This window comes from Leucoraja erinacea, chromosome 2, assembly GCF_028641065.1.
Source record: "Leucoraja erinacea ecotype New England chromosome 2, Leri_hhj_1, whole genome shotgun sequence".
Classification (NCBI taxonomy): domain Eukaryota; kingdom Metazoa; phylum Chordata; class Chondrichthyes; order Rajiformes; family Rajidae; genus Leucoraja; species Leucoraja erinaceus.
In genome coordinates, this window is record NC_073378.1 from 110,738,970 (window position 1) to 110,751,615 (window position 12,646).

The 12,646-nt window shown below is 42.8% G+C and overlaps 1 protein-coding gene across 7 annotated transcripts in view; it reads left to right on the top strand.

The window, feature by feature from the left end:
* nktr (natural killer cell triggering receptor) overlaps window positions 1-12,646 on the top strand; it is a 153,182-nt gene that overhangs the window by 136,387 nt on the left and 4,149 nt on the right. For 4 of the 7 annotated variants that reach the window (XM_055663435.1, XM_055663444.1, XM_055663481.1 and 1 more), the window contains 2 exons: window positions 907-999; window positions 11,408-11,467. In XM_055663435.1, the coding sequence (XP_055519410.1) occupies window positions 907-999; window positions 11,408-11,467 (153 nt within the window). The remainder of the gene's footprint in view (window positions 1-906; window positions 1,000-11,407; window positions 11,468-12,646) is intronic. The other 3 variants (XM_055663453.1, XM_055663462.1, XM_055663470.1) reach the window with 3 other exon arrangements.

Sequence of the window (12,646 nt, forward strand, 5' to 3'; positions counted from 1 at the left end):
ACAGCGCGGAAACAGGCCCTTCGGCTCAGCGAGTTCATGCCGACCAGTGATCACTGTACACTAACACTATCCTACACACTAGCGACAATTTACAATTTTACAATAGCCGATTAACCTACAAACCTTTACGTCATTGGAATGACTAGACAGTCAGAATTTGTTTCCCCGATGTGGAAATGTCAAAGACGAGAGGCCATGGCTTTCAGATGAGACAGGCAAAGCTGAAAGAAATGTGCAGGGCAAGATTTTGTGGTGGTGGTGGTGGAAGGAGATACGATAGTTGCTTATAAAGGGCATTTAGGTAGGTACATGGATATGCAGGGAAAGGAGGGCTATGGCTTGCACGCATGCAGAAGAGATTCATTTGACATCATGTTCGGCATAGACATTGTGAGCAGAAAGGTACGTTCCTGTGCTGTATTGTTCTATGTTCTATAAAGAAACTGTCATGCAAATTGTACTTTTTCTGCTATTTTCTTTCCTACCTTTTTAAGTATCTCTTCTTTCTTGCTCTTGTATTTTAGAATTAAGGGAACCCTTTATGATTTTCTGGAACATAATCTTTCCATTGTTATAGTCGTAGAATCATATTGAGCAGAAACAGGCCCTTCAGCCCAACTCATTCATGTCCATCAAGATGACCATGCAAGCTATTTGCATTTGCCTGCATTTAACCCATATACCCCGAAACGTCCTGCCCATGTATCTGTCCAAATATCTTTTAGCTCTTTCTCTGGCAGCTTAGTCCATGGACGTACCATGTAGTTTTATTTTACCTCACCGCAGGACCCAGCAATCTTACTGTCAAGTACATCGGTATTGCTGGCAAGTTAAATATCTACAGTGGATAAAATGGTATCCTGTGGTAATTTGAAACTGTGCGCTCAATATTATGATTAATTCTAGGTCACGGAGTTACAGCAGAACTAGAAGCAGACGAAGACACAGCAGAGATCACTCAAGTCACAGCAGTTCCTACAGAAGCTATAGAAGCCATAGGTAACCTAATTTAAATTGGCATTTCTAAATGGCATCAGCCTTTAATACCCACAGCCATATTGCAGAGATATGCTTGATCAGTTCCAAAATGAATATCATTTAAAATGCTTTTATTTTGAAGAGTTGTCACCGATAATAATGGTGATTTGATTGCACAGGGTCTTTTACCCGAGGTAGAGGAATGAAAAACCATAGGTTTAAGGTGCGAGAGGAAAGATTCAATAGGAACCAGAAGGGTAACTTTGCCACCCAGAGTGGTGATTGTATAGAACGAGCTGTCAGAGGAGGTAGTTGAGGCAGGTACTATAACAGTATTGAGAAGACACAAAATGCTGGAGTAATTCAAGAGATAGGAGACAGCATCTCTGCAGAACACGGATTGCTGATGTCAATCATTGCCGCCAGAACTGTACCTTACCTGAAATCTTCAGTTTCGCTGAAGAAGGGTCCCAACCCGAAATGCCACTTAACCTTGTTCTCCAGTGATACAGCCTGACCCAATGAGTTACTCCAACATTTTTTGTCTCTCGTTGGTAAACCAGCATCTGTAGTTCCATGTTTCAGCATTTAAAAGACATTTGGACAGGTACACGGATAGGAAAGGATAGAGGAACATGGCAGAGACGTGGGCAAACGGGACCAGTGTACATGGGGCATCTTGGTTGGCTTAGACGAGTTGGGCCAAAGGGCCTGTTTCAATGCTGTATGATTCTATGACTCTAAAATACAATGTTTCAGAATATCTTGATTTACAGGGTAACTTCTTCATTTCATTCTGAAACTTGGTGGTATCCGAGTCAGACTGGAATTGGAGGAGTGTGCCCTGTGTCTGATTACAGTGATTATCCAGAATCACAAAGTTTTGCTTCATTTATGCAAAGCCTTGATAGAGCTTCTCACTGGTGAACTGCATGCAGGGTTTCCTACTCCACTTTTATTAATCTATGGATCTGAAATGCGTCAAGAGTCACAAGTATCTTATAGTCCTACGTCCCGAAACGAAACAATGAAATTCTTACTTGTAGCAGCACAACAGAATATGTAAACATAGTACTCTGTAAACACCATAATAAACACAAAACAGTCATGTGTGTGTATATGTGTGTGTGTATATATGTATGTAATATATATATATATATGTGTGTGTGTGTGTATATATGTATGTATATACAGTGCTCTCCATAATGTTTGGGACAGACCCATCATTTATGTATTTGCCTCTGTACTTCACAATTTGAGATTTGTACTAGAAAAAAAATCACATGTGGTTAAAGTGCACATTGTTAGATTTTATTAAAGGGTATTTTTATACATTTTGGTTTCACCATGTAGAAATTACAGCTGTGTTTATACATAGTCCCCCCATTTCAGGGCACCATCATGTTTGGGACACATAGCTTCACAGGTGTTTGTAATTGCTCAGGTGTGTTTATTTGCGTCCTTAATGCAGGTATAAGAGAGCTCTCAGCACCTAGTCTTTCCTCCAGTCTTTCCATCACCTTTGGAAACTTTTATTGCTTTATCAACATGAGGACCAAAGTTGTGCCTATCAGTCAAATAAGCCATTATGAGAATGAGAAACAAGAATAAAACTGTTAGAGTCATCAGCCAAACCTTAGGCTTAATAAAATCAATTGTTTGGAACATCATTAAGAAGAAAGAGAGCACTGGTGAGCTTACTGATCACAAAGGGACTGGCAGGCCAAGGAAGACCTTCACAGCTGATGCAGAATAATTCTCTCTATAAATAAAGAAAAATGGCCTTTATTAAAATATGACTGTGCACTTTAAACACATGTGATTTATTTATATTACAAATCTGAAATTGTGGAGTACAGAGGCAAATAAATAAATGATGGGTCTTTGTCCCAAACATTATGGAGGGCACTGTTGGTTTAAGGTGAGAGAGGAAGAAGATGTAATAGGAATCTGAGGGGCAGTCTTTCATACAGGGGGTGGTGGATATATTGAACGTGCTGCCAGGGAAGGTAGTTGAGGCAGGTAATATAACATTTAAAAGATATTTTAACAGGTACGTGGATTGGAAAAGTTTAGAGGGATATGGACTAAATGCGGGCAGGTGAGACTAGCATAGATGGGGCATCTTGGTTGACATGGGCAAGTTGGGCCGAAGGGCCTGTTTGCGTGCTGTATGACTCTCTACGATCCATGGCTAAAACTCACACCTACAAACCGTTAAAATGTAATAGATTTTTTAGAACATAGAACGGTATAGCACAGGAATAGACGAGTACTATGGTCACCATGGTGGGCCGTAGGGAATAATTCTGTGATGTACAACGTTATGAACATTTCATTCAAAATAAAGTATCATTCATTCGAAATATAACTGCATTCTCAAGTTAATCTATTGACATTTTTTCTGCACTGAAGTGCAATCCATTGTTGGTCCAGTTTTACAAAATGTAGTGCAAATTTGAAACGGGCTTAGCGAACTGATTGCTATGACAAAATTATCCTCCACCAATGCCAATTATTGGACAGGCTGATGAGGGATCTCATCATTCCTGTACAGCAATTTACAGCTTCTTAATTGAGTCCAGCGCGTTGGCTTAAAAATGAATTCCAGGAAAACATATTCCAGTCGCTGAATGCTCTGTGTAAAGAAATGTATACCTGTATTTGTTATAAGCTTGATTTGTTAGTCATGGATGGGTGTGCAGCCACTTTGTGCTTGGAGGTGGAGGTAGATATGATAGTGGGATTGAAGAGAATTTTGGATAGACACAAGGATATGCAGGGAATGGAGGGTTGTGGATTATGTGAAGGTAGATAAATGATCGTCTTGGCAACATGTTTGGCACAGATATTGGTGGCTGAAGTGCTTGTTCTTGTGCTGTACTGTTCTATGGTCTATATGAAAGTATTGCCCACATTCACCTACCTACTTCATTCCATTACATCGTAGTCACACTGTGTGGAAACAGGGTCTTTGGCCCAAGTTGCCCACACCAACCCACGTGTCCCTTCAACACTAGTCCCACCTACCTGCATTTGGCCCATATGCCTCTAAACCTACCTGCCTAAATGTTTCTTAAATGTTGCAATAGGTACCTGCTGCAACTACCTCCTAAGTCAGCTCGTTCCATAAACCCACCACGCTTTGTGTGAAAATTTTACCCCTTAGGTTCCTGTTAAATCTTTCCCCCCTCACCATAAATCCATGTCCTGTGGTTCTCGATTCCCCTACTCTGGGCAAGACACTCTGTGCGTCTAACCTAATCTATTCCAATCATGATTCCTTTCAGATCAACCAAGGGAAATTCCTGTGTTGGATACTGATATTTCCTCTTTTGAACACTGAAATTTCTTGCTATATTTATTTACGCTTTTCAATTTTCTCCAGCACCAGGGGCAAGTTAATTGCTCTCACTAGCAATGAACCATGATATCGAACACAGAAATAAGAATGTTATTCAGCCCTTAAGTCTGTTTGTATAGCCATTTACGTCATAGCTGAGAACACAAAGTGCTGGAGAAACTCAGTGGGTCCGGCAGCAACTTTGGAGGACATGGATGGGTAATGTTTCGGGTCGGGAACCTTCTTCAGACCCTTCTTCAGTCATGCTGCCTGACCTGCTGAGTTACTCCAGCACTTCATATTCTACTCACGATTCCAACATCTGCAGTTCCTTGTGTCTAAGTCATGATTGATGCACACTTGAACTGCCAAGGGTCCACACCCCTTGAAAGCCACAATTCCTCAAGCTACTGCAATCTTTAGGCGAGCGATTCCAAATTTGTACTCTCTGTATGTAAACAAACATCCTGGCTCTCCTCCAAATTGCTCCGACACTAATTTTAAGAATATGCCATCCTATTCTTAATTGATAGGGTGGTGGAAATACAGTTAAAGGTAATTTGCACTGATTTAATAAACATTGGAAGTAAAAATAATTTGTAGGGCCTGCAGAAAATAGATTGCAATAGCAGATCAACAATGATGCCATTCAGCCCATCAAGTCCACTCCTCCATTCAATCATGGCTGATCTACTTTCCCCTCTCAAACCCATTCTCCTGTATCATAGAAACATAGAAACATAGAAAATAGGTGCAGGAGTAGGCCATTCGGCCCTTCGAGCCTGCACCGCCATTCAATATGATCATGGCTGATCATCCAACTCAGTATCCTGTACCTGACCTCTCCATACCCCCTGACCCCTTTAGCCACAAGGGCCACATCTAACTCCCTCTTAAATATAGCCAATGAACTGGCCTCAACTACCTTCTGTGGCAGAGAATTCCAGCGATTCTGTGAAAAATGTTCTCCTCATCTAGGTCCTAAAAGATTTCCCCCTTATCCTTAAACTGTGATCCCTTGTTCTGGACTTCCCCCAACATCGGGAACAATCTTCCTGCATCTAGCCTGTCCAACCCCTTAAGAATTTTGTAAGTTTCTATAAGATCCCACCTCAATCTTCTAAATTCTAGCGAGTACAAACCGAGTCTATCCAGTCTTTCTTCATATGAAAGTCCTGACATCCCATTAATCTCGTTAATCTTTGACACCCTTACGAATCAAGAACCTATAAACCTCCACTTTAAAAATGACTGGGCCTCCACCCCAACAGTGTCAGTTAATTCCACAGATTTACCACCCCTCCCGGTGAAGACATTCCTCCTCATCTCCATTCTAAAGGCACCTCCTTTTATTCTGAGGCTGTGCCCTCTAATCCTGGTCTCTCCCACTAGTTGAAACATCCCTATGTATACATACATGCACACATATATACAGTGTCCTACATAAGGTTTGGGACAAAGACCCATCATTTATTTATTTGCCTCTGTACTCCACAATTTGAGATTTGTAATAGAAAAAAAAAGCACATGTGGTTAAAGTGCACATTACACTTCAGCATATAAAAGGCATGCTCAATTGGGTTCAGATCAGGTTATTGACTTGGCCACTCAATAATTGACCATTTTTTTAGCTTTGAAAAACTCCTTTGTTTCTTTAGCAGTATGTTTGAGATCATTGTCTTGCTGTGGAATGAACCACCGGCAAATGAGTTTTGAGAATGCCTTGTTACAGATCCCATGCATGTAATGAATGCCCGAGAAAATGAAATTCTCAGTTTATCTGGAGAAGCACTAAATAGGAAGCAAATAAGTAATGGCCAACAAGTAGATTGCCTTTGATTCAGGGGTCTGCAGTTAGGAGTAAAAGATTTGAGACCCAAGGATACTAAAACGTTATGTCGAGGATGTAACTTGATTGGGGTCTGAGGTTGTGGAAGGGTTATATTAGGGAAATAAAGAAGGTTGATCCACTTAAGATAGACACAAAAAGCTGGAGTAACTCAGCGGGTCGGGCAGCACCTCTGGGGAGCATGGATAGGTGACGTTTCAGGTTGGGACCCATCTTCAGGCTGCAAACACCATATCCTAGTAATCCTAGTATCCTAGCATCCAAGTACATATTTTTTGCACCCCTCCTACGCTACCACATCCATCTTCCAGTGGGGCAACCAGAACTGCACTTAACATTCCAAATCTTTTATAAAGCTGCAACATGACTTCCTGACTCTTATACTCAATCGATGAAGGCAAGCATATCATATGCCGTACAAGTTTATAAAACCAAGTGTGGCCCTAGCACTTTGTATACTTTTTGGTAAACCAGCATCTGCAGTTCATGGTTTCTACATATAAAATCTTGTGCTTTGAATTCACGTCAATATAGAGTCATTGTGTCATACAGTGTGGAAATAGGCCCTCCACCCAACTTGCACACACCGACCAACATGTCCCATCTACACTGGTCCCACCTGCCTGCGTTTGGCCCATATCCCTCTAAATCTATCCTATCCAAGTACCCATGTTTCTTAAACGTTACGATAGTGCCTGCCTCAACTACCTCCTCCGGCAGCTCGTTCCATACATTTACAAACCTTTGTGTAAAATCGTTACCCCTCAGGTTCCTATTAAATCTTTTCCTCCTTACCTTAAACCAGTTCTCGATTCCTCTACTCTGGGCATGAGACTCTGTGTGTTTACCCAAATTATTCCTCTCATAATGTACACCTCTATAAGATCAACCTCATCCTCCTGCGCTCCAAGGAATAAAGTCCTAGCCTGCTCAACCTCTCCCAATAGCTCAGGCCCTCGAGTCCTGGCAACATCCCCATAAATCTTCTCTGTACCCTTTCCTGCTTGGCAACATCCTTCCTATATCATGGTGACAAAAACTGAATACAATAATCTAAATGTGGCTGTGGCCTCACCAACGTGTTGTATAACTGCAACATGACCACTCAATTTCTATACTCAATACTCTGACTGATGAAGTCCAATATGTCAAAGTTTTTGCACATTGGGTACAGGATCAATCAAGCAGAGTCCCATCTTAATCATGAAACAAGAATCAATACAAATCCTGTAGTCTGTGTTGGAGAATTTGATCTCAATTTAAAGCATCTTTAAATAAAAGGTTCTGTAATCGTTGGGTTATTGGATTCTGTCATTTTAGGACAGTAAACTGGTGATAATCCACTATCTGATTATTCGTAATTCTCGACGTTCTGTATCTGAGTAAACATCCTTAACATAAGTTTATATTCCCTTAAAAAATGTATTATACTGTAATGGTGTCAAAGGCTACGGGGAGAAGGCACGAGAATGTGGTTGAGAGGAAAAGATAGATTAGCCTAATTCTGCTCCAAAGGCTTATGAAACTTATCATACTGAGTAATATCTAACAAAAAGAGAATTTAAAGCACGTTGAGGTATTAATATAAATCACATTCGATAGTCTAGAAAAATCTGTCAATCCAGCATTAACAAATATCTAAAATTTACTTTTTTTTACAAGTGGAAGGAACTCACAAAGGATATTAGAGGGATTTCCTTTGGTGAAATAAAGGAAATCACCTTAATAAGCATACGTAACATATTATAAGCCGAAAATGGTGCCTATCAAAGTGAATCCCTTTCAGCCTAATGGCACAGTGGTGCAGCTGGTACAACCACTGCCTAACAGCGCCAGAGACCCAAGTTCAATCCTGACCTCGGGTGCTGTCTATATAGAGTTTGCTCCTTCTCCCTGTGATCACGTGGGAATCCTAGGTCCAAGTAGAAAATAAATGATGAAATACAGTGTCAACATTCATGGCTTAATTACAACATTGCACAAAACCTACCAGATTTGCAGAAAATTATATTTTTGTCACTCGCATAGCATTTGTGTCACTCGCATAGCATTAGCCTACAGGTAGTGCCTGGCTGGTGATGAGCTAGGAAATGGGTAGTGTTGGCCTGAGCGGACCTGATCTGTCTCGGCAGTCGGTAGATGTTTGTATCTTGCCTAGCAGGATCATGCACTCTCACACCTCCCCTGTAGGATACAGTCTGTAGTTGTCAGGTAAGGCAGTATCACTGAACACAAGGTCAAAATGTGTCCTCCAAGAATTGTCATTTATTCCTGGCAATCTTTTAGATATGGCGCAGTAACATTTTTGTATTTAGTGTATGACCTTGTTCAACATTCTCCACAACTTTTCCCAATACTTTTACTGAGACAAATCTGGTTTATTATTGTCATGTTTAACAAGGTGCAGTGCAAAGCTTTGTTTTGCATGCTATCCAAACTGATCAGATGTACCACACATAAAATACAAACAAGTCAAACTCGAGTACAGGTCCACAACCGATTTTCCAGCACTCTTGCTTCCAGAGCCTTTCTGGATTATCCATTTTGCCGGAGCAACAGATGTCACTGCCTCCGAGAAGAGTCCAACAGCACCGGGATGATCTGTCCAGATTGCTGAGGGGCTTAGATACTTGCCCACAAAGTCAGCTTCAGAAATCGGCTATGGGAACGGATCCGCCGGCTCCGGCCAGGCCAGAGTTCCAGAGCCCCGGCAACAGGGGTCAAATTCAACCCACCAATTGGCCACAGAAGTGGGAAGAGCTTTAGATCGGCCACCTCACCCGGACAAGGTGCCACATTTCCAGCACGCTCTCGTAATTTTGTCCGGATTAAAGGAGGTGCCAGATCACCAGTTGCCAGAAAATAGGTGGTGGACCTGCACAATAGGTAGAGTAAAGGGGAAGATACAGAGTGCAGGATATAGTTCTCAGCATTGTAGCACATCAGTTCCAAAGATAAACTACAATGTACGCAATGGGGTAGAAGTGATCGGACAGCACCTTAACTTATAGAAGGACCGCAAGGATTATCGGAAGAATGTTACATCGCCAAACTCTGTCCAGCAAGACACAACACTGCCCGAATCTATCTTCCCAACATAGATTACTCAAGAGCAAAAGAATGGTTGATTTTGACCCAAGGTGAGATTGTTGTTGTTACTAGGATTCAAATCAACAAACCTGAGACAGCCAGGGGCTTGCATTTCTGCGAAAGAGTGTTAAAACTAATAATGCATTATCAGCCTGCATTATTATATTTTCACACAAAACTCACCACACATTAACCCCTCCCCCTTTGTTTGCTGACTAGGTTTTAATTCATCCAATTAAAAAAAATGTTGGAACCAAACGTGTAGAAATGGTTCATCAACAATTCCCATTGAACCCGCCAAGCAATTAAAGCACTGTTTGTTCAGGTGGCAGGCTTTTGTAGGCAATTATTTCCACTTACACTGGACACTTGTCACATGCAGTCACTTGAGACAAAGAAAAAAATGCTCCAGTTCTGCTGATGGCTGTTGAAAATTAAGAGAGATTTTTAATACATTTTTCCCTCTAGGGAAAACAAAAGCACTTGACTCCTCTATGTTGCTGAGCTTTAGTTATTGCTACCTTATGTGTAAATAAGCATGTCTGCCTTTTCTGTGTTTCTGTATGAGATACTTCTTTCCATACAGGGAAAATAACTGATAAAAGTTGTCGATGACTTGACTGTTGCTGAATTCTTCTATTTGTATGTGGCTGTGCCACAAACTCCAGGCTTCTGTTTTCTCTGTGTTAAAGTCCTGCTTTTATGAAGAGCATTCAGTGCTGGAGTAACTCTGCGGGTCAGACAGCATCTCGGGGAGACCTTGGAGAGGTAACGTTTTGGGTCGGGAGCCATCTTCAGACTGAAGAAGTGTCCCGACCCGAAAGGCCAGCCTAAAGAAGGGTCCCAACCATATCCTGCCTGACCCGCTGAGTTACTCCAGTGATCTGTGGTCTACACAAGATTCCAGCACTCCTGCTGTTCCTTGAATTATATTTTATTATAGTATGTTGCTAAACATACTTGGCTAATTATGATTATGATGTGACATGGCACAGTGAAATTTGTTATTATGCATGCCATACACAATGTATGGAAAGAGTCGCTATGTGCCGAAAAAGTTACAAAGTATTTATTATAGTCCCAATGGTCCCTCTTCATTCTTGGCCGCACCCCACACCGGGTCCAACTTTGTATTCTCCTTGTGTCTCGTGCTTTCATGAAGATGTTTTTGCTTATCTGATGAAGCATTTGCCCCCATCCAAACTTTTTCCTGGCTTATGCAGAATGTTTGGTTGGACAGAGAAATAAAGTTTGCTTTGATATTGGACCCTTCACGGCATTAAATTGCTGCTAAATGCTTGACTGTCAAGGATCCCACAGATGGTCATGGGAGTAATGGCCCAATAACCTTCATTTAATAGTGAACTAAATGCTGGAGTAACTCAGCGGGTCAGGCAGCATCTCTCGAGAAAAGGAATAGGTGACATTTCGGGTTGAGACCCCTCTTCAAACCGAGAGTCACGGGAGGGGGAAACTGGGGAGGAACGGAGAGAGCGGAATGCAAGGCACCAGCGGTATGAATATTGATTTTTCTAATTTTGATTAACCCTTGCAATTGCTTTCTCTCTGTCCCTCCCCCACCCTAGTCGACTTGTTTGTATCCCCTCTTCCACAGCCAACAATGGACCATTGTGGGCCCCACCTTTCCTGGGTCATCGGTACCGGCCCTAAATGGTTCTGTACCGTTACATATTTCTCGTTTCCCGCTCCCCTGAGTCTGAAGAAGGGTCTCAACCCGAATCTTCGCCCATTTCTCTGCTGCTTAACCTGCTGAGTTATTCCAGCATTTTGTGGGAATCTCACTTAGAGGAGGACAGGGTTTCCTCACCCTCCCATGTTGCTCACAATCTCTGAATGCAGGAATCAGCAGCAGAGGCTGCGCTGGACAAGATGGTGCCGGGCGGCTTTCTTGGGCCGTGAGGAGAGGGAGATCCCACTGGGCTCTCAGTGAAGGTGCTCTAGTATTCTGGCCCGGCGCTCAGGCTATGACATCAATGGGGGACAACCCCTCACTAATAGAGCAGACAATTAGCAATAATGGACACCATTCCCCCCCCTGTGGTCCATTATAACGAGGATTTACTGTGTTTAAACTAGACATTTGGTGGTGCATTGACAGCTGACATGTGGGTCTGTTCCTCCAACAGTAGAACGTACAGTCGCAGCCGCACAAGAAGCCCGTCGTCCAGCCGACACCGGAGATCTCGGTACGTACCCAGTGTAAGCTGCGTCCATAGACACACACACACACTGAGTGCTGCACCCTATTCCCACCTGGGAGCATTGCAGGGTGTTTCAAACAAGGAACTGCAGGTGCTGGTTTACCAAGGAAAGGCACAAAGTGCCAGAGTAACTCAGCCGGTCAGGCAACATCCCGGGAGAACATGGATAGGTGAGTGTAGGAAGGAACTGCAGATGCTGGTTTACACTGAAGATAGACACAAAATGCAGGAGTAACTCAGCAGGGCAGGCAGCATCTCTGGATAGAAGGAATGGGTGATGTTTCTTGTCGAGACCCTTCTTTAAACTGAGCGTCAGAGGAGAGGGAGACACAGAGGTATTGATGGGTAAGGTGTGAAAATGAGACATCAGAGGGGACGAAAATCAAGGAAAATGTAGAATAGATCATAGATCGGAGATCTAGGATGGGGGAGGGATGGAGAGCGAGAAAGCAAGGGTTACTTGAAGTTTGAGAAGTCGATATTCATACCGCTGGGTTGTGAGCTGCCCAAGCAAAATATGTGGTGCTGTTCCTCCAACTTGCGTGTGGCCTCACTCTTGAGAGTGGAGGAGGCCCAGGATAGAAAGATAAGAATGGGAGGGAGAGTTAAAAGTGACGTTTTGGGTGGGGACCCACTTGTGAGTTCCAGAACACCCCCACTCCTAGACTACGTACCACACAGCCGACGCCAATAGATTTTGGGGCTGTGTGGTACATAGCGGTGCAGGAATAGCTCTTTAGCTGTTTCTTTCATCGGCACGGTAGCGCAACCGTAGAGTTGCTGCCTTACAGCGCCAGAGACCCGGGGTTGATCCCCACTATGGGTGCTGTCTGTACGGAGTTTGAACGTTTGCCCCATGACCTGCGTGGGTTTATTCCGGAATATCTGGCTTCCTCCCACACTCCAAAGACGTACAGGTTTGTAGGCTAATTGGCTTAGTGTAATTGTAACTTGTACCTGGTGTGTGTAGGGTGGTGTAAGTGCGGAGATCGCAGGTCGGCACAAACTCAATGGGCCAAAACGCCTGTTTCTGCTCTGAATCTCCAAACTAAACTAAGCTAAATAGTTTTGGTATCCACCAGTCGCATAAGAATAGCTGACATAGCTGGATAATGGTCAAATAAAAAAGAGCTGTTGGAGGAACTCTCAACACCCAGGACATGG